This window comes from Pipra filicauda, unplaced genomic scaffold (genome assembly GCF_003945595.2).
Source record: "Pipra filicauda isolate LSUMZ 115617 unplaced genomic scaffold, ASM394559v2 scaffold71_size5581439_pilon, whole genome shotgun sequence".
NCBI classification, from domain to species: Eukaryota; Metazoa; Chordata; class Aves; order Passeriformes; family Pipridae; genus Pipra; species Pipra filicauda.
The window spans coordinates 4878951-4902099 of record NW_024104887.1 but is presented as its reverse complement, the minus strand read 5'-3'; the positions used below and the strand labels follow the sequence as shown (position 1 = coordinate 4902099).

General features: G+C 41.1%; 1 protein-coding gene across 1 annotated transcript; it reads right to left on the bottom strand.

The window, feature by feature from the left end:
* Positions 1 to 278: 278 nt before the first annotated feature.
* RPA1 (replication protein A1) lies at positions 279 to 23005 on the bottom strand. The gene is made up of 17 exons (XM_027725984.2): positions 22900 to 23005; positions 22495 to 22542; positions 22135 to 22213; positions 21467 to 21575; positions 20787 to 20875; positions 16106 to 16192; positions 14759 to 14891; positions 13690 to 13792; positions 12505 to 12573; positions 12173 to 12365; positions 10941 to 11080; positions 9202 to 9350; positions 7792 to 7924; positions 6417 to 6593; positions 5024 to 5131; positions 1675 to 1761; positions 279 to 1302 (listed from the first exon to the last, which is right to left on the bottom strand). Exons 1-17 carry the CDS (start codon positions 22930 to 22932, stop codon positions 1195 to 1197), a joined length of 1845 nt encoding a protein of 614 aa, XP_027581785.1. The 5' UTR covers positions 22933 to 23005; the 3' UTR covers positions 279 to 1194.
* Positions 23006 to 23149: the final 144 nt, after the last annotated feature.

Below are 23149 nucleotides of genomic sequence, written 5' to 3'. Positions count from 1 at the left end.
GAACAAATCTCAAAGCCTGGTTAGTTTTAGACTGCTGTGTAAACGTCAATAAAAATCCCAGAAGTGCCAGCTCATCAGCATTCTCAGGCACAGAAATGGTGGAAATATCACTGCATTTCCATGCTGTTAACATCAGGCAAAGAAGTCTTCATTCTTCTGTCTAACCTTAGAGTTTGTAATAAGGTAACATCTCCCCCAAGTGAATGCTTATTATGAAAGCTAATTAATTGCTTTCCAGTAATGAGAAGTCTTTGGTGTTCAAAGAAAGCAAAATTCACTACACAGGAATTAAACAGTGTTTATTGAAACAAAGCTCCCCCCATTTAAAGACCTGTTTCTGATTAACATCATTACAAATAAAACCAAAGAAACTGAATATACAAATACACAAAATACGTATAGGCAGGAAATGTGAGCTGAAAAATCAGTCAAAAATCCATAGTATTAATTGAAGAGAAAACTAAAGCAATGCTTTGTAGTTGCCTGGATTTCCCTGGGGGATGGAGAGTCAATGCTTATCTGCCTTCCTCAGAAGAGACAATTTTGATTAATATCAGACCCATCTGACTCAGTCTATTAAACCCTGAAGGAAGGATATTCTTCAGATATAAGAGATATGTCTTTGATTAATAATTCTACCATATTGCCATTCCAAGCATTAACAACTGCATGGCACCTGTGGAAAGTGAAAGCCTTTGAATTCTATGGAAAGGAACTAACGTGTACTAATAGACCTGTTCTCCTTTGTCCATATCTGAAAGCTGGGTGACACTCTTCCTCCTACCCTCTGCTGAACAAGTCAAAGTGTCAAGGTTGTCACTACTCCCTTGCAAAGAAGACAAAATGGTTATATAATTCAACTTTACATACACTAAGAAAGCAGAGTTACTTCAGACATTCTGAATGGTTTGTCTCAAGACCCTGGCAACTGTCTAGAGATTCCCCTTTAGTGCTGTCAGGAGTTTAACAGACCACAACAGTCTACAAAACAGCGGCCATCAGAGTGCACTCATACCTACCAGGGGCGTATCTCCAGAGAAATGCATCAAATCACTTAGCCCACTAAACTGGGCTACCATGGACCAGGTAACTAATGCAAAATTGTCACACACAGGGCGGGGAAAAAGTCGACGAAACGTTATCTATTGAGTTTTTCCTGGAAGTTTTAGGTTCAATCAGCCAGCACTGGCCTCCTCACCCCAGCTGAGCATTTCTCCTGATGTTGGCAATCAACCTCTTGCTGTACTCTCTGTAGTTCACGGGTTTGACATCCATTGCTGTGGCCTTAATACGAGATTCATCCTGAGAAAAGAAATTTAGCATGTAAAAGAAGAACACTAAGCACTCCAGGCATTTGGTTCTAAACTCCTTCTGCCCCAGTAACTTACTGCTCTTGGTATCTGGGTTAGCTGGGAGTGCCAACACGACTCCCAGAGCTGGTATGTTGTTTTCATTTGAAACCAGCCACTCTTGATAAACCTGAGAGGGAGCAGCGTGGATCCCTCCTTCACTGCTCAACACTGACAGTATTTGTGTGATCCTCGGAAACTTCTATCACTGTGAGCAAGGGAAACCTCTCCCCACAAACATAAGAGGAGGAAGTCACCTCCTATGGAGACAAGTCGAACTACAAAAGCCACATGCTACACTATTTGCCTTTTGGGCAATACTTACATTGTAAGTCTCCAGTTTCACTCGGATCCTGAACTCATACGTGTTGAAGTTTGCATTTTGGAACACTTCTTCAAACGCCTGCTCGTTCTGGGGGAAGGACAAAGACAGGTATCAGCTGCAGGCACTCCAGGCTCCTGTGAGTACCGTGAACTTTGAGAGCAGCTCAGCTTTTGTGGGGGTTGGCAAAACAGTGGAACTACCTGGACCACACAGGCAGAGCTGAGTCTTCCATCACATTTTAGATGCCAAAACCATAACTTAAAACCTTTTAAGAAAAACAATGAAAGCTTTCTAGCTGCCTAAACAAAATAACAAACAATTGCACCCAATCTGCAACCGGGTGTACAGAAACAAAAATATTATAAATCTACACAAGATTCTCTCGTGGTGCTAAACTGGCTAATTCTGATTTTCTGCTGTGATCGCAAACACCAATAGAGCTAACTATTTCCCCCTTAATTGCCTTATTAGGCATTCTGGTTTTCTGCTTATCCATCAAGGCTGTGTGTATCCTTCACACCCTGACACAGACCTGCTTAAGAGGACGCTCTATAAAAAACGTGGATGCATGTTTTGAACATGCTTTTATAACCATTAGAAGACTGTCATATTTATAACATAAGCTGCTTCTAATTACCATATGAACACTAAACATCATCATCATCATCATCATTTATAACAGACACTTTGTCAAAACAGTAGAAAAGGAGCAGGCAAGTTGTGGAGACTGTGAAAAAAAAAAAAGTTTATTTTTGTAAAAATGAGTTGTAAAAACCTTTGCTGACATTCCAAAAAAAACCCTGCAGCCCCACGATGATGCCGACAAGTAATTATTAATGCATTTATCTACCAGATGCACTTGACTTGATCAGTCACTCCAGCAGCAGACAGAGCATCTGATCTGGAACTGAACCCACCCCAGTTCCACTCACATTCCAAGTGTTACATCTGCTGTTTTTCACTGCGTGCAGCACTATTTTACACTACACAGTAAGTCTCCTAAGGTTTAGAAAAGCACAACAAATGAAGGTGAACAGGAGTAGCTGTAGATTGCAGAATTCAGGCATATCCTTCCTGAATATTAAAAACCCTTTTTCTGACCATCCTATGGATTAGAAGATAAGAGAACTCACTTAATAAAGCATTTGGCTTCGCTTTCCAGCTCAGTCACAAACTATGTGAACCATTAGTGAGCTGAAAATGCCCTCAGCAAAGCAGTCACTGCTACCCCACATTACCTCCTTTGGTAACTAACAAGCACAGTGGAGAAGCAGATGAAAAACCTTGCACATATATCTGTGCTTAGTGTGGTCACTGGCTGTACATGAACTCAAACCATACTGTGAGCAGTGAAAAGACTCCCACCAATTTCACAAGACACTGCATCAGCTCTATCAGAGAAAAACCACTAAGAAAAGCTTACTGCAAATGCATTGAGTACCATTTTTAAAGGCTCATAAAAGTGTCAAATCAAAACCAATTTCTCCTGGAACACAAAGCATTCCCGCTCAAGGGCTCACTCCATATTATGTTCCATTTTCTATCCTCAGCCATTTCCATTAGGCAGCTCTTCAAAAGACATTACATGTTTGTACTGGTACATAGGATCTGCTGTCTCTCCTTCCCCACCCAGTTCTCTTCAGCACGAAAAGTGACTAAGAAATTGTGTTTAAACTCTAGCAGAGATTAAGCATGGCTGAAGAAAGAAAATATTGACAAGTTAAGAATGTCTGAAAATGGAAACGCAAAAGTGCAAGCACATCTAATTAGAATTCCCCAGGAAGATATCTTCCTACAGAACAGAGGTCTCTAGCCTTCCTAATAGCACAGAAACTCAGCATTCCAGAACCATAAGCTTTGTACCCCTCACCTTTGATAGCCAGAGTGCAGGAAATTTCCAAAAACCATTCCTGCATGTAAATTACAGGAAAACTAGCACCACTTTGCAGAGGCAGAGGAGGTCTACAACAGTGTCTAAGGCTAACATCCTCAACAATCCCTCCTGATTCATTCCCCTCCCACAGCCAAGCAATGGGTTAACCAACAACTGGGATATCTGTGGAGTCCTGGAATCAACCAGCCTTAGCCTGGGAGCACAGCAATGCTCATATGCAATTCAAGAACTTATCATGCATTCCACATCGTCATTTAAAAACCCAACAAAGCCATGCACTTTTTATACAGTAGACAAGAAAAAAAATCAGAAAAAGATTATTTTGGTTGGAAGAAAGAAAAATGCAGCAGAGAAGCACAGAGTCACAAAGGGAAGATAATACTGCCTGTTAGTGTTTAATGACTTACGACCTTAAAAAACTGCTCTCATCTGTCAAAGAAAGATCAGCATCTCTGCCAACCACCCATTTTACAAGTCATGGTTTTCGTATGACCCACAAAGTTTCTGATGATGTTTGGTGGGGAAAGAAGAGCCTTAGCAGAAGTGGGCTCGCTCACACACATTAGTTCAAAAAGCTTCCTGCCTACTTACAAAGATACATACAAAGTGTTCTGGAACTTTTTGGTTTTGTAAACAAATTTTTGGAACACATTAGGGACAATGTTGTCAGCATTCATTGCTAAACTGGGGTTTTTTTGCAGATTCTTCCAATCCAGGTACAATGATAAAACAGCCTGTCTTTTCTGCTGGAGTCAACACGTGTTAAAGTTGCCAGTCCTCTAAAGGCTGTGGCACTATCAAGTGATCAGCTGCCTCTCAAGGTCCAGGTGATGAGGACAGGCTGAGCTCCAGCTTTCAGCAGCCAAAAGAGCTCAGAGGTAGACAGACTGACTGTGGGAGCAAGCTATGGGGGAAACCAGGCAAATCTCTGTTCTCCAGGCAGATGGCCCGTGGAAAATAATCCTGAGGAGAGTAAACAAGTCCCTGCCAAGAACTTCAGACACAGAAGCAATGATTTGTGAACTTGTAAAAGATACTGAAGTGCAACATCTGGAGAACAACCTCAGGCTGAGCTGGCCTGTCACCCAGAGAATAGGCAAATCAAATTCTTGACAAATGAAACAGAATACCCCTTTCTTTCATATGGCACTTTTTGTTTTAATTAATGCTCTTAATTTCCACAGCAACTGCATGAACATAACCCACTGCCTTTGCCACGTTTGTTGTTCATGCACACACAGGTATCAGACCACGCTCTAATGGATCAGCACTGGTGTCCCACACCAACCTTACATCTTTCTCAGGGTTGCCTTCTAAGTCAACATTACAAGAATATTTCCCTACCAGAAGGATGAAAGAAAAGCAACAAATTTGAGGACAGCCCAACACAAGATATGTGAAACATAATTCAACGTCTATACATACAGGAAAAACGTAATAAGATAATTGACCGACCTTTTCCTTCAGTTCTCCCAGGAAAGCTGCACTTTGCCCAAGAATGAATTCTGCCGACTCTTGGAAACAAGTCACCCACTGATACTCGAGACAGTCTGCAATGGTCACCTAAAATACAACAAAACCCAAAAGGTTATTTTGTCCAGTTGCCTATTTCTCAAGGAAGACAGAAGACAGCACAAAAAAAAATTATTTCACAGTTATAGTGTTTTAAATTTCCAGTAACTACTAGAACCCTACCTGTTGTACTTTCAGTCACTGAGGGTGAAAGGCAGTGACTTACTACTTTTTTTTAAGCTCCACAGAATGCCACATAACCTAACACAAGTTAATATTGACAGTAGATTGTGTCACAGGAAAAGGGTCAGTAAGATCACAGTGGTGCACACCAATGGATATTTAGCTGTGTCCTGCTGTCACTGATGAGCTGTGAGCAAGAACAGGTAGCCCAAAACAACAACTACCAAGGGGGACCAACAGTAAGTCTGCAAACTGCATTTACTTTGCACATACCTGAGTACTTGAGCATAAACTCGTGTCATACTATGTTATGTTATGAGGAAACCAGCAAAACATTCAAGGACAAGACAGAGCACTAAAGATCAAGTGCCAGCCTCACACGCATGTCCTGGCTGCTTTGACAATTAGGAATGGGGAAATAAGAGACACACTGTTCTGAAGGCCTTGAATGCACCCTCAGTATCCCCTTTATATTCTTTGACAATGGCTCGGCTATGTAAAGTAGTTCCTAGAAGTTATCTAATAGAAATTATTCAGAAGCAGTTTGTGTTTAGTGAGACTGCAGGGATAGTTCCCTTTTCTCTGCATGCCCACCTGGCACAGCATTTCTAAGAAGCAGATACAACTCTAATTTATAATATGAAGCAGAAAAGGGTTCAATTCTTACGGTGTAAGTGGGCATCACAATAACAATCCTCAAACAACTTTCTGAAGTAGACTCCATTAAAGCATGAGACAGAACAATACCTACCAAAAAAACTGTACTAAATATAGGTAGCAGCTGTAAAAGTGCAATTACTGCTCTCCAGAAATGCCATTTTACTTCAGTTTATCTTCACTACTGAAGAGGCGGAGGCCATCTGTACTCTGCACTGCATAGTACACTTGGAAACCAGAATCAACTGAGCTAGCATCAACTTTTTGGCAAGGAGAAAAGCTTTTAATTGGAGCACTAGGAAAACAAACTGCTAATCAGCTCAATGAAACATCCCCTCACACTCAGGTACAGCTTACAAGCCATCTAAACACCCTCTAACCCACAGGCACCGCAGGCGGGCAGACAGCGCCAACACCCCATTCCCAAAAGGATTTCCGCTTGGGCTGCTCGGGGAACACGGCGAGACACGCCCTCTGCTCCCATCCACGGACTCACCAGGAGCATCATGCGGTACTTGAAGTTGGGGAACTCGCGGTCACACTTCTCGCAACGGTAGAGTCCATTTTGCTGGTCTATCACTTTCTTGTTGCAATCCTGCGAGGGACATGCCTGGTACATGCAGTTCTCCTTGCGCAGATGTACGATTGTGCCCACACAGCTAAAATAATCTGCCTAGGAGGGGTGAGTGTGCAACATTAGCCTCAAAATACTCAATGTTTTCCAATTCTGAATTAACTACAAAAGCAAGGCGCCCATACTTGGATATTTAGGATTAAAAAGCTTAACAGCTATGGATTACTGGGAAACTGTAAATCAACCCCTCTGTTGAAACAATTTTCAGGCTTCCATTATGTTAATAAAGCCCCTACAGCAAGATTATTTTGTGTTTCCATTGCAGGAAACTCCAATTGCTAGGTTTTTCTTTAGATGAAGCATATTTGATTCTCCATTGTGTCTGTTCAAATCTCCACTTTTTCTCAGGATTAAGATTCTGCACTTTCCTACGCTTCTTTTGGGAACCAATACAAAAAACAGAAAGCCTATTGTGTAGTGTTACAGATAAGCATTTGATTAAACTATAGCCTACAGAACAAAATACCCACTCACCACACTAAAATAATCATCATAATGGTTTAAGACCACGGTCAAGTCTTTCAGCAGAAAAACAGAGGTTGCTCAAGAAGCATGTGCAAAAATTTTTCACAGAAAATAGCTGAACGACAAGTAAAGTGGAAGTGTTCAAGGCCAGGTTAGATGGGACCCTCAGCAATCTGATCTAGGGGGTGGCATTCCTGCCCGTGGTGGGGGAAGCTGGAGCTAGATGATATTTAAGGTCCCTTCCGACGCAAACCATTCTATTATTTCCAAAAGTTTTTTTCCATGGATAGAAGCTCTTGTGTATCCCAAATGAATTAGCACTTAAGTTTGAAAAAATAAAACAAAAAAAAGTTAAAAATAAGTCAAGAAGCAGTATAAGCCTGGAGAGGTTTCTGGACTGGAAAGCCTGAGACCTGGGGTTTATTACCAGCTTTTCTATTGACCAAGTGTGCACCCTTGAAAACCACTTCCTCCTAATGCACCTGTTTCTCCTAGAACACTCTGTTTATATGAGCATCTTTGGAGTGAAAACATCCCCCCTCCATTTATACAAGGCTTAGAATTCTCTTGCCAACACAGTATCACGTTGCATCAGCAACAAGCTTGAATTTATTCGAAAAGCAGTAAAATTATTTAATAGCGTAAATTCCAAGAAAGTAAGCACATATTGCTCAACACCTAGACCACTTCGATAAGCAGACTACCTGCATCAAGTCTAGTTTTTTATTTTATCCCCAGCACACAAGGCTTGTACTAAGTGGCCATGCTTTACCTTATCTCCTTGTCCCAAGTTCTCAGATTTGGCTTCGAACAAAGTTTTCCAGTTGGTATTTGCTCCAGCTGCTGGCCCACCCCTCACATCAGAGATCGAGGCACATTCCAGCAGCTGCCCCTCAGAGTCAAACCTGGAACCACAGAGATGAACTTCTATTTTTGGACCATACAGACTTATCAAAAGCCTACGTTTATTTTCATGTACTCGATACATGAGGGATTTTTTATCAATGATTGCAAAGGAAACAATTACAGTAATATGTGTATATTGCAAACAAAAATAGCATTTCAGAATAAGTTAATAGTCTGACTTAATTAGCACTGTATTTTATAAACCCACAAAAGGAGGACAGCTTTGTTCTATATAACTGCAATTTGTTTGCCAGCTAGTGGTCAAACCACGCACTGCACACTTCTTAGAGGCAGGCAGATAACAAGATTTAAGGGCATCAAGATATTTCCATAATTAAAATTAAATTACATGGTACCATTATCTTCGCAGCAGCTTCGAAAGAAAAAGCAAATAGCATTGAAAAGATTATGCTTCCTCTGTTAAAATAAGAAAGCACAGCTCTTCACCAAAAGGTTGTACTGCCATCCCATTGTGATGGGCTTTGTGATTTCAGAAACACACCAATAAGGCTCAAAAATGGAACTTAATTAAAGTGTGACAGTAATAGCAAAGACCCACAATCAATTTTATCTTCAACAAGCCTCTGAAGCATAGGAGAACCACAGCTCAATGACAAATGGAGGATGCCATTTATTTTATCCATGTTTGGGTGATGTAACCAGAACCTAAAAAACCCAGGATTCACGAATCTGATGCTGTTGGCACTTAATCTTATTCACACACACCACATATCACCATATTTGTAGATACAGCAGACAATTAAACAACTACCTACAGGAGATGCAACAAACCAAGAAATCACTTTGTTTTCCTGACAATATAATGTTATTTTGCTATCTGAAAAATATCTGGTAAGGACTAGACACTGGAAGACCTCAAATAGTCCCTCCATACTAACGGAGTGCGTATCAGATTCCACACAATGGAAAAGCCTGTGGAAAGAAAATATTTTTCTCTCAGATCATGCCTCAGAAAGTGGAGCTGGTCAGGCCTGATTTCATGCTGCCTTCCAAGGCTTTGGGTCAGCATGCACTACTCCAAGTTTGATTTTTCAAGGTCTGTCATGGAATTAAAAGTTTTTTGAATTGAACAACTTAAGAAGGACAGCCTTCCAGGCTCTAAAGGCTTCCAAGCAAGAGAAGTTTCTATAGCCTTGGAAGCCACATCTTCTGCCACCTTTCCTCAGTGCTATACAGACTGCTCAAGTCCAGAGAAAGAGAATAAAACAAATACTCTCCAGTAGGTTGAAATAAATCAACATAAACACACTCATACCATCCTCGGAGTTTAAAAGCCTCTGGGCTATCGGGGTTGATGACAACTGTACTCGAGGACAGGACAGACAGGCTTCTACCACCAAAATCAGAGACTCTGGCTCCTTTGATGGCAATCACAGGTTGTCTGGAGCCATCAAACTGTTCAGCCTGCATGTGTGAAAAAACAGAGAGCATTAGCAGCACGTTACAGTAAAGGTACTGAACTTGTGGTCGTAATTCACAGATCAAAACTATCTCATAGTATCCAAAAGGTAAGATTTTGAATGATGTCATTAGGAGTTTAAGCAAGGGTAGCTAACAATTAAAGGTGCAATCCTAACACCCTGTTTCCTGGCAAAGCAGAGAATCCTTAAGTCACATCATTGGTTTGTTTAAAATGACTGACCCCTCCATTAGCAGTTTTACACCAGAACTTCAGAAAGGGAGAAAGGTTATGGGAATGGAAACAGGAGAAATTATTTGGTCATATTAGACTCCTCAGGAGATCAAACAACTTGCTCAGCTTGACTGAGCCAATCATGTCCATTCTACTACCACTTAAAGAGAAGAGCAGCTATGCTGACCAAACACTTTTTTTCGATTTTCCATTTTCTATTTCTTCTCATAAAGCTGCTTTAATGCTGTTCAGTTGCCATCAGTTTGTTATCTGAGTAGCCTGACACTACCAAAGAATCTCATGGCATGACTGAGGTTTTGAAAGGTACAGGTCTTCTGGACCCCCACACCATTCAGCAAGCAAAGGGAAGATCATGTGCTTAAAGATTACAAACAAGCTGGAGTTGCAGTAGCATTCACTGTATCCAGGAGATGCAAAAAGAACAGAAAACATATCCCAGCAGTCATGGCAATGACTGTTATAAAGGACATAGTGATTCTAACCCTAACTGTGCCAGCTAAGCCACACATCACTCCCCCTCAATGTTCGTTGAGATCTCTATTCTACAAGCAAGCAAACAGATCTAATTTTGTAAAATGCAGACCATGATCTCTGTTGGAAGTTATGCCAGGAACTGAACACCAGTAGTCTCTCCTATAACAACCTGGTTCAACCTCAAGACTTTGTGATACTGAACTTCAAGTTTACTTCATTTATATCAGCAGATGGTTAATGGTGTTTAGGTACCTACAATATCAGTGCACTTGATCATTTAGCCATAAAGCATCACTGTCAAGCTGGCAGGATCACTCCCCTTTTATAGACTGGAACATAAATCCCTAAGTGCCTATAACAGCGGAGGAAAACAAACTAGCCTGTTAAAAAGATAAGGAAGCAGTTTACTGCAACTATTCAAACTTTCTCTTCCAAGGCTCTGATGCTTTAAACCCCTAGTCTGAGATACAGCCTCTCGACCCCCTCGTTATGTAGCAATTTATGCAGGGTAGCATGGATCCCACCCCACAAATAAAACTCATCTCAAATGAGACAACCACAGCCACTGGGCTTTTCCATAATCAAACTGCAACTCATACCTTTCCTAAACCAGGAGCCCGTTACCTTCGGTAGTTTGGCTCGAGACATAATGTCTGCAGTTGTTCAGAACACATTAGTCAGATCATGTCAGCAGTTTGTCAGAGAAAGGTTAAGAACATCACACCTGAATGCAACCAGACAGTCTTTCACCTTCTCTCGGCCCCTGATCCTTAAAAACCCAGGCTGTGCCCATCTCAGATGACAACAGCACTTCCTCACCCTACACAAAGGAACCTTTGCTTAAGAACAGGTAAGAGAGCACATACCTCATTTCCCCACAGCGTAGCTGTCACCAGTTTCCCTGATGTATCCATCAGATGCACGTTCCTCTTTGAAACCTCCCTATTGTTAGCTTTCACTGTAATTTTAGTGACATCTTCATAGCTCTTACAAATTCCAATTACATCTGAAAAAACAGTTACAATTTACTTGGAGTTACTCAAGGGTCACAATTGGGGAATACAAGATCACAAGAGAAGAATTCGAACCTACTGTCAGATTTTTACCTTGTATCCTAGCTCCCTATTCAAATGAAATCTGATATGGAAATTAAGTATTATGGTAGGAATGCTCCACTACAGAACTCTTCAGTGCTTTAATTTTGTTGACGCATTCATTAAGATATTCATGAATGCAAAGCCTCACCACATTAGAGAGATCAAGGCATTGTACTATCTTTTCCCATCACATTCTGTCAAAGGACTTCAGTCCTGATCATGTAACACACACTTGCTGTTAAATCACAAGCAAGGGCTTTCAAAGTGACTGTAACACAATGAAGCAACTGGCTCATGCCTTCACGTAGCCCCACAACCTTAAGCAATGTAAACAAGTCTGCATGTTTGGGTAGTAAGAGCTAATACAAACCCCTCTGCACTCCCTAAAAACACACCATTTTTAGTATTACAAATCTACCTTTAAAATTCTCAGCTGAATGTCTCTGAATCACAGGCATCTTGTGCCTCTGAAACCTGAGAACCCTCACCCCCACCCAAGCCTCTGATTTTTCCGGAGTACTCTGCCCAACAAATTACAGAAAAACAAGCCTCCAATACTTCACAAAGCAAGCCAAAACAGTCATGCAACTTGGACTTGGATGCAATGAATTATGCCAAAATCACTACAGAGATAATTAGATAGTGAAAGAAAGCAAGACCACAGAAGGTATGAAATGCACACGTGCTGAGCAAGGACATTTTTCTTTCAGCCCTTTCCTGTGGAAAACAATGATCATAGTACAATAAACAAGTATCATTTGCTGTCTTTAGTTTGAAGCAGAAGTTTGAAGAAAAATCATTATATATTGTTAGAGAACAGGGCAAAGACATCTAAAGAGGAAAACTGTCTGAGACATTTTTAATGGCAACCATCACTGGACAACTTCAACTAAGAGATGACAACACTCAAAACACCATGTGCTCACTACCTGCCCAGTATTCAGGACACAAATATAAAACTTCAAAGCTTTAGAGTTTGCTGTTTTGCTACTTAGACTGACCAACAATCGAGTCTTTGGGCGTGTTCTCCAAGTCAGAGATGGATACAAAATCAAACTGAACAGATGGAAGATGCTGGGCATCATCACAGGGCACAACTGAAGTCTCATTAGTGAATGTGATCTCATAGTCATTCTTAACAGCTGTATATTGCTTATTAGCAGTCTTCAAATTGCCTTTGGTAAAATAATATACCTACAGGAGAAAGCAATGAAACAGAGGATATTATCGGTAGTCAGAGAAATAGACTGTGTTCACCTTTAAAAATCCTTGCTATGCTGAAGTTCCTCTTTTCTAGCTCCTGTCAGTCTAAGAAAGCACAAAGATACCATACCTTGTTCAATTCAATGAGTGGAAAGAACTTGTCTGCTTGATCATTGAATGCAGTAGCTCTAATCTCGCCCTGCAGGAAAACAGGAGAGCTGGTCAGGACTGAAATTTGGCATGAAAAAAGATAAAAAAAAAAATAAATCTTTGCAATGTTAAGTGGCATCAGCTCTGCAAGACAGAGTGGGGTCTGCCAGGCTTGCTCCAGGCATGTGAGAAACAAACAACATTCTCTTCACATTTGTAGTTATAGCTAAAATGACATATTCTACACCTGACAATCAAATCTCATATTCAAGTCTCATTAGTATATCTACTGCTTCAGAATAAAAGGCATAAGAACTACATCTATCATATATACACCTCTGAAAATGCCAGTAAAGCTGGCATTGATAAAATAAATTCAAATAGACCCCACTGCTCCACAAGTTAGCAGGCAGTGTATTGTGATGGCTCCCACTCAGACATACTGTCTTTACGTAAGAATTAATAACAATTAAACACTCACTGGATATAAATACTTAGGGTTTTTTTAAAAAAATTGAATACAGACAGTATGCAGAGAAAACAAATGCCTGGTGACAACACGTTACTTTATTAACCTCACATTTTATACTCAATATAATCTAGCAGAATCTTGTTTGTTTTCACAACAGAAGGCTGTAATTTGATAAGAGGTTTGACAAACTGCAAGTTTAGTTAGATTAACCAGATACCATTCCCCAAACAAACCACAGAGGAAATTTCTTAGTGTTGCAATAATTTGTACTCTTGATTTCCTCATGAAAATTGAAAGCTTGTAACTTGGAGGCAATGCTCCTCTCACTCCCTGTTTTGTAAGGTGTAGCTCAGCAAGGATGAAACGTCACTCCCAATCTACAGGACACTACCACGACACTCAGTATTAGATTGTCAGTTTGCATAAACAACTATATTTTGAAGCTGCAAAAATCCAGTCACACGCTATAGACTTTGATGAAAAATAATCAGTAATGCTGCACATTTAAGACTCCATTCTGGATAAAAACTGGCACGTTGATGCGCAACTTAATGAACGCAGGGATACAAGTTTCAGTCGTAATAAAAAAAAAAATCATTTCCTGTAATACACTTTATTTCCCCTATTCTGTCTTTATGAAGGGTTCATCAGCATCTGGCACACGTTATCTTTGTCTTAACATATGACACTTACGCTTTCATCAACCAGCTCTATGGAAAAGAGCTTTCCTTCACCACGGGAGTTGCTCCACGTGCGGATCTGGCCTTTCTGGGTAACACGAGCACAAATGGTCCACCTGAAATTGTGCAAGAAATCACTATTCTGTGTCTCTTTTTTTTTTTTTTTTTTTTTTTTTTTTTTTTTTTTTTTTTTTTTTTTGAGATTGCATTGACAAACCCTTGGAACCAGAATGTCACCATCTAAAAGTCAGAATTCTTCCCACTGCACCTCAGCAACTCTACCTGTTTTTCCGCTGCTTTCTATTTTAATGGCCTAGACCATTAAAGGCAGAATGTTGTAGAGAAGGCAACAAAGCAGCCATAAAGTATGATAATAATAGTGAACAATCCTTCTGCATAGAAGCAGGCCTCAAATCTTTTACTCTTCTAGGGTACATTTCTCACACAGCAGTTTGCCTGTTCTGAAAAGCCACACTAGAACTCAAGAGCTCAATTATAGGATTCGCATTTAACTTGGGTAATCAAATCAGTTTGCATAACTTAAAAATGTCATTCACTAAATAATTACATCCTCATGCTTTTCAACAGCACAGTAGCCAAAGTGAATAGCTTACTGAGCTGTTTTGTCGTTAATTTACCCAAAAGAAGGCTGCTTTAGGGAAAAAAACAGAGAAGTCAATCGATTTTCAACTAAAATATTAAAAACCTATCAAGCTCAGCAGGGTTGCTGCACCAAGACAATGCCAAGGCAAATCTCAGATTGTTGGGAGTGTTGATGCAATTTAAAAAGAAAAAAAAAAATCAAAAAAACCACCCTCCCCCCCAACAAAACAAAAGCCCAAACAAGACACAAAAAACCAACCTAAAACAAAACCCATCAGCTGTTTCTATGAAGGTTTTTTTTAATTTCTCTGGGTGGTTTTGTGGCTATTGTTGGGTTTGTTTGTTTGAACTTCAACCAATAAAGTCAAAAGAACTCAGTGAATAATTTGACAGAGATTCACACACAGAAAAGCAAAAAGAAGCTATTGTTCCCTCATGCCTGTGACATGAGTAATGCCTGGCAAACCAGGAGAACTCACTTGGATTGGTATGGATTCAAGCTGGCAATCGGCACCACTTTGGCCTGGGACCCTCCTGGTGTCTTCACTGCACTGGGAGCACTTGCTTTTCCAAACTGGTTGGAGGGAGCGTGGTACTTGGGAGCAGCAGGACCTTCCAAAAACCACAAAAAAGCCAAAGGAATTTCAGTCTTGCACACAAAAGCTGGGCTAAAACCAACTCACGGTGCAAGGTCAGGCAGAACTTCTCCCAGCATGCCATGGGGAGCCACACAGATGGTGAAGTTCCACTGAACACTCTGCTCCTGGTCACAAGTATTTTCTAGGCTGCAAAATGCTGCAGAGGAGACACTCTCAGGCCTTTAGAGCACTTGCACTGGAAGTGGAGACGTGTCCAGAGTCAACCACTTAAATACAGTTTAAGTGGGAAGCAACTATTTAGCAATAAATTCTCAAGTATTTAGCAATAAACAGAATCACAGAATAGTTTGGCTTGGAAGGGACCTTAAAAATCATCTCGTTCCAACCCCCTGCCATGGGCAGGGACACCTTCCCATTTTCAACCTGGCTTTGAAAACTTCCAGGGATGGGGATGGCACACTGAATTTTAGACCTACACCACTTGGAGGAATAACTAAACAATGGTACCCCACAATCACAGAGTTTTCTGACATAAAGTGATACTGCTAGTTCCAAACTCAGTCTTGTCAATGTATAAGCACAAAACTCTTATAATCAGCTTTAAGTAAGGAAGGGGAAGCTTGTTTTCTGCTGCAAGTTTCTAAGCAAATGTCAAAATTTTACTATTTAAAAATACTTCTTAAACAGAGGGGTAAAGAGTACAGACAAGTTAAAGCAGCACCAAGAGTTAGCATTGACAACTTTTTAGCTCAAAAAAAAGAGAAAACTGTCTACAGACTGACATTTAAATTGACTGCCTCTTTCAGCATCTCACTGAAATCTTGATCAAAAAAAGCCACGCTTCTAGATGTACTATCAAGTAATTTCAGTCCTGCACCACCTAAACTGTTTGGCCTCAATATCTCAGCATCAATAACACACTTGTTGGCCAGCTACAAACTGCAGCCCAATTTAGGTGACCACAGGATGAAGCAGTGTAAACTGAATTAAGTTGTTTCCTTTTTTTCTTTTCCCTTAGGGATGAAGAGGGAAGGGAGACAAATTTTTTCCCTTGTAAATCCAGGTGTACAGTAACCCCTTGAGATAATTTACCTTGTCAAGCACGGGTTACTCTTAATGGAGCGTTTCTTGTGCAACACCATTATCGGAAGGATTCTATTTAAATTCAAGCTGTAGTTTCTCACTGCACAAATGGAAACCAGAATTCCTGCCCAGGATTACTCTTACCTGCTGTTGAAAAATTGCCATTTTGTTGTTGGGGTTTGCTGGGTGCTGGGTTTGCTGCTGGAGCTGCAGGACGTTGCTGCCCTTGCCCTGGTAATCAAATGAAAAAAGACCACAGAGTAGGGAGCACAGTAATTAAAAATACCCTTCAGCCTTTTAGGAAATAAGACTTGTGTGAAAAAAAATAAAATTTAAAACACAGAGAATATGTTAAAATTCAGGTGTTATAAGACACAGCAGTAGCAAGCTATCTGTTGAACATTACCATGGAGGAATTTCGGTCAGATCTTTTTCCTCAAGCAACTGCTTCCTACTTGGAAAGAATTCAGGGCTGATGGTGATTTAAAAGGACATCCTTAAAGTAATCTTGACAACTTCTCAGTGTTTATCGGCTGCTATTGCTCTGACAGGTAGTTTCTGCTACTACCTAGCAGTTAAGATAAAAACTATAGAGAATTCTGCCTTAAAACTCAGGAAAGGCCAAAAATCCACGGGGTAAAGTCAAGCCTGAAGTTAACACAAGACAAAGAAAACACCTGCTCTATTTTATTTCTGAAATATGGAGATATTTAACATGGGGGTGATGGAGTTATCACTTCAGCATTCACCAGGGCCCCTCTTGGTACACAGCAGTACATTGCTTAGGGATCAAAGTGATGCCATAGTAAGTCTGCATCATCCATTTTTTTTTTTAGATTCCAGGGCTTTTACTTGCCTTAAATTGATGATAAATTACAAGAGAAAGAGCAGACGGCCATATCTAGAGAAAATTACATTAAAAAACTAATGTACCATTCAAAAAATTGAATTCCTTTACAGAATAATTTGCTTCTAGATGAGAAAATATCCAACATTTTTGTCCCTTTGGACACAACTAATTCTTAAGCCATTGGTTTGCAAGAAGATTTAGGCCTGAGCAGGCAAAGCTTCCCTGATTTGGGATGTGAGGAGGAAGATGGTCAGGCAAAGTGGAAAAGAAGGTCAGACCAAGCCTATAAACATGACGAGGAACAAAAAGCGGAGAATCCCACAACAGAAGGATGGCACAAAACTACAACAAAGGAGCAGAAGCAACACAAGGAGACCCTGATGTGGCGTTGCCTGATGTGGCACAGCCTACAGAGGTAACCCTCTGGTTATTTTTAACTCAAAAACAAGGTCCTTGCACAAAAACCAATCTGCTCCTCTAACTTGCCGCAGTAGAGTCACATCGGTGAACTGGTGACAGAAGTCTCCCTGGCAACAGCATGACGTCAAACAGCAAAATGTGTATTTACTGCAGGTTCCACTAGATGGAGGAGCCAGGTCTCACCCTCACTCAGTGGCCTCAGGTGCTCAGGGGGTCAGCACTCAACAGCCAAATTCGTTTTGTGCAAGAGAAGGCAGAAAAAAACCCAACAAAACACATTAAGAGAAAATTACGTTTGGTCAGGGAAAGAATATTCAGGAAGAACAGGAACGTGCATATGAAACAGCGAGAGGCTTCCTTGCTACTTTTGTTCCAAATATGTTTTTTTCTGTAGGAATTTGTAATTTAAAAAAAAAAAAAAACACCAGAAACCAAACCAAAGGCCACCACATACATTAGAACACTTGGGTGTTATGAAACACAAATTCGCATTTTAATGGCTGCCTACCCACAGCAGAGTGTTTCTCAACAGAGCAAGAATAAATTCACACATCTGTGCATGTGTTCAAATACAGAAGCAGCAGAAATATCTCTCCAATTTTCTCGCTTGTAGAGCCTAGGGACTCCTAAACTGTGATTTTTGGTGGCTGGTGGCCTACAGATCACTTAAAGTGTTCACAAAACCGACGAGACTGCCTGGTTTTCGCTGTTAGTTTTTATTAGCAGGAGGTGAAAAAACCACTTGAAATAGCTGATCACATTTCTGCTGTATACAGTGGGTTAGGCAAACCCAAGACCTTTTTAGCTGAAGCTGCCCCACTGCCCAATCAAATGTAATAACCACGTAACAGGAGTCCTCTGCTTCCAATAACTTGTTACCAGGAGGTTCTGCCACAGTGCCATGACCTGCCCCAGCACTGAGCAGCAGCACAGCAGGGAGGGGAGAGAAAGGATGAAAATGGACTTTGAAAGAACTCATACCTAATCACAGTGGTGGGTAGGACAAGAATAAAGAGTTTAAGTGAATGTAGAAGTATATAAACATTTCAACACTGAAAGATTAATGACAGAAGTTAAACATAAGTAGCAAGTAATTGTCATAGGGAAAAGAAAGTCCAGCATTGGAGTAACTTGAATGAGATTAATGACAGTAATAACACAACCATCTAGTTTTCAACAAGAACTAAACTGCTCAGTCTTAATTTTCAATACTATTATGAAATGCTGCCTGAAAAGTTTTTATGATTTGTAATAAGAAGATTGTGTCTCCAGCTTCCTTGTTAGGCAGATTAACCACCTACTGCTCCTGCGTAAAGTGGCCAAAAGCCAGCTTCTCACCCCCCCTGGGTCCCAGTGTGCTATTACAGTCTGGGAAAGAATATTCCTTAATCCTTGGTCTGGCAATTTGAGATCTGTATTTCAAGCAAAACCAAAAGAAGGACTAAAGATCCGTTTTTTAAATACCTGAACTTTTTTTTTTTTAATGGAAACCACAAAGTACATTTAAGATGCTCGTTCTGAGTTAGCTGAGTGTTCCTCAGAAACACAACTTCTTAATATATACAGGAACTTAAAGGATCTCCAACTTGAAATACACCTCTGCCATCGTATCAAGGCCTTCATGACAAATCTGGCAGCCTGCAGAGCAGCAAGGTTGGGTTAAGTAGACTTTATATATAAACTATTACCATCTTCTGTAATAGAATCCTTATTTAGTACCAAATAAAAGGTTATGACGTCTGCAGAATAACATCAGTACTAAAATGAAATACGCATCAAATCAATTTTGGCATCTCTTAACTATCTAGTGCAAACCCACACTTACTATGACCACAGACCTGTGTCATCTCCAAAAGCTTTTAGATTTGAAATCTTCCCTGCCGAGTACTTTTGTGAGCCCAAATGAAGAACACAACTTTGATCAGAGTAATGGTAATTTTACCAGAATTTATAGTCTTAAAGGTATATTTTCAGCTCAGTTCTGTCAGATACCACGTTCTCAGTCGTTTCTAAGCAACAATATAACGGAAAAACACTATAGTTCACAAGCTCTTGTATCACACAGGCAGGGAAACGGGAGAAAGGCACAAAACAGTCTGCTCAGTAGCTATTCTGAAAATCTTGGTCTCTACAGCAACTGTGGGATTAAACCATAAAATCTGAGATGTCAACACATTTTTTAAACAGCAATTAGCTAAGTAACTATCAAAGGAACAAAGGATTCTTTAGGCTCATTTAACAAACGCCCCTCTAATTCCCTTGGAAAAAGAAAAGTTAATGAAGAAAGATGTCTTTGCCTTTGCAACAATGCCTAATTCCTACTTCGATTAGTAAAGTAGATTTTTAACCAGATCAGCAGTGTACCTACCACCACTGTTTGACCAAAATATCCTACAGAAAACTCTTGCCACCAATATGTGGTACCTTAGTGATAAAAACATATTAATTCGTTTCTACTAGGAAAAAAAAAATTCTTCAAGAGCTATTTGCGATTAAATTTCAGCCATTATCTGTATATACATCACTGACAGAGTTGTTCAAATATTTTCTTCATGTGCTTATTATTCTCCCCCTTTTTTAAAGTTCAAAACTGGAAGAACAGAACAGACCTTTGAACGCATCTCAGGAGGAAAAAGAGTGTTTTAATTTGAAAAATGTTTGCATGAGAAGCGTAAGCTCAGCACGTGAAAAATGAAGAACACAGCTGCTTATGCAAAATAACAAAACTAAATAGATTAATGGCAGGTCAGATTAAGGTCCACCCAGTGCATCATCCTTTTTGGGATGGCAGGCTAGGAATGGGTGCTTAGGGAAGTCCATGCTGGCCGTGTTTTCATACCAGTCTCTCCTCTATGTACTTGGAGCAATTTAAGTTTTAGTGCTTCCTGTACCTAACATGCATGCAGAGGATGTATTGTTATGTTTAACAGCCTTTAATGGATTTCTCTCTCAAGTCTAATTGCTTTTTGAACCTGTGCCAATTTCTGGCACCCACCTCAACGAGTTCCATGATTTAACTGTGCAGTTCGGGGGTGCGGTGCAGCCTTTGTTTTAAAACCACTGCCTGACAATATGAGAACTAAAGAGCATCAAAGGAATGTAGAAAAGAGAGAGAGAGATTCATCACTCTTTATTCATCCCCTCCACGCCATCTTATACTTTTATAGATCATTATTCCATCTTCCTCCTGCTGCTTTCTTTCCAGACAGAAGAAATTATCATCTATTTGATCACTCATTATGAGGAGACATAAAATAGCTTCCGCTTACTTACTGGAACTCGAGGTAGAGACCACTAACATAGAATAAAAGCTTGTCAGTGTTGTAAGGTATAGATACTCCCAACACCATGGGGAGACTGAAGCTTCAGCCACAGTGCAGAGTTGATTAAAATACGAACGAACCCCGTTTTGTGTTACACAAATAGAAAGGATTTTCAGGGTCTGGACATCACTGTTCCAGGCATAAGAAAACTGACCAACTGTCAACTTAAAACTGCTTTTTTAAAGTGAAAGAAACAAGACAGCTCGGAAGGTATTTGCTTACTGACACTCACCTTCATTGTACGGCTGTGGATTCCCAATATGCCCACCAACCTCATCAGCAGTATGCAGAACATTTAAATCCATCAGTATAACCACCCTCCTACAAGACAGAACAAACAGCAATTAAGGCTTTCACCCCCTCTGCAAGTCCATCAGACTCCTTTGCAGCAGGTAAGAGAACCAAACATTAGAGGCTGATTCCTTGCATGAAGGATCTGGAAGAGAAAAGCTCCCCACTGTCAACTTAGCCCTCTCTTTCGAGGGACAAGTAGGCTTGAAGCAGTATCACAATGCATCAAGGACAGATGATGACAGGTATAAAAATAGCTTGAAACAACATTGTGTTTTGAAAGTATCAAAACCATAGCAGGTTTTACAAGAGAAAATACATTCCCTGCCTCTATAGTTGTTGTGTTCTTCCCACAAAAAATGCTGAATAAAAAGAATTACAAACCTTGGTTCATATCCTGCTAGACACATAGTTTTTCTGTAATAACTTCACCTGGATCCCTTCTCATTTTGCAGTATCCTATTCCCTCAAAAAATTTGAGGAAATCGGAGAGGAGAAAAATTAATAAAAGACTAGATTCCACAACACCTAAGTAACGAGATACCTTCACTGTTTCTTTTCCACAGCAGATAATTTTAAGTGAATATTAATGAACTGTACTTAAAGATTTAACACAGATACCTTCCATCTTTCAGGCTGTTGACAATGAATCTGTTAACCTGGCAAACACACCGGGCTGACAAGCGCTCCTCTTCCACCAGGGGGTTCAGCTGTGTTGCCAACATGAAGGCTGCAGGAACAGAGGGAAAACATTCAAACAACTTCCACATGCCAGCCCTAAAAGAGGCTGCCATGGCTGGATACAACTTTTCCAGCCAGTCAAGTATTCTCCCTGGATCTACAACGTGCTCAGTTTGTTAAGACATAGGAAACAGTGCAACTGCTAACTAACTAACTGCTAAAGTCACCAAAACTGAGCATAAATTACACTGTATTTATTCCCCACACTTCACAGTTCAGTGGTAGCTAGAATGATTATACATCAAAGAAGGGAGGAAAAGATTAAGCTAAATTACTTTAAATCTACTGTTACATGTGTAGGTTTCTATATTTTCATTATACCCTCTGGCAAGTTAATTGCTTAAAGCTCACAAAGAAAGTTCCAGAAGACAAAGATTTCACCTAAATGATAACATGCAGTTGCACACCTAAGAATCTGTGGCCCAGTATAAGCCACATTCTCCTTCAATATTCATTCCATCACGTTGCACCCAATCACTAGACTGGAAACTTTATCACCATCAACATCTCCACACTTAAAAAAACTCACTGCAGCTTGTCATACTCACAGGACAGTGTGTTAACTCCATCACTCATCAGCACCCTGTAACGTGGGGGCCCAGTTCCTGTAGCAATAGCCCGTGTATTCTGGGGGGGGGAAAGAAAACAAATTACTTTTTGTCATTTTCTCAGAAACTTTTCAAAACCAGAAAGTGACACAGTCAGCAAATGGACTTATCTATTCAGCTCCTTTTTCTGAGCACTAATATCAACATAGCCCAAGTAATATAAAACAAAATTAGAAGAATTAAAGGGACGACAGCCTGGCTCGGCTCCTCTGCAGAGGGAGTTTGGCTGCACTCAGGAGCCCGCGGGAAGCACATGCAGACACGGAGGGACTGGCACAGAAGGGGAGGGACAGCACTCACGATGACTTGCAGCACGGGCTTGGAGACGTTCTCCCCCTGCATTATGGCCTGAAGAATGAAAGGAAACGAAATGTAAGAGACCCTCAGAGAGGTGCCACCACCCCCCTCGGAAACACCTCGAGACCCGCAGCTACAGAACTTCAGAATCCATGCGGCTGGAAAAGACCTCAGACCATCGAGTCCAACCTATGACGGGTTGTACCCACGGGAACTGCGGTGGAATGGCCTGAGGGATGCGGACATGGCTGTCACCGCTGGATTTGACCGGCCCCCCCGCCACCCGCCTCCCGGGACCGGGCCTGGTTCTCCCCCCAGGACCGGGCCGGGCACGGTGCCCAGGCCCAGCATCACCTCCCACCCCCTGCCAGGACCAAGCCCACCGCAGCACAGCCCGAGCCCCCTCACCGCGATGGCCCCCTCGCTCAGCCGCACGCTCATGATGCCGCGTCCACCGCCAGAGCCCAATCCTCCCGCCGCTGCCGCCAAATCCTCCCGCCGCCGCGCCCCCTTCTTCCGGCGCGTCCTTGCGTCGCGCGGCGCGTCACCAGCAGCTCAGAGCTTCTATTGGCTGTCGGGACTGTACGGCGGAAGTATTTCCTGTATTCGCCTCACTGGCGCCTCTGGGCGCCGCCATGGCAGTGGCAGTTGGTGGCGG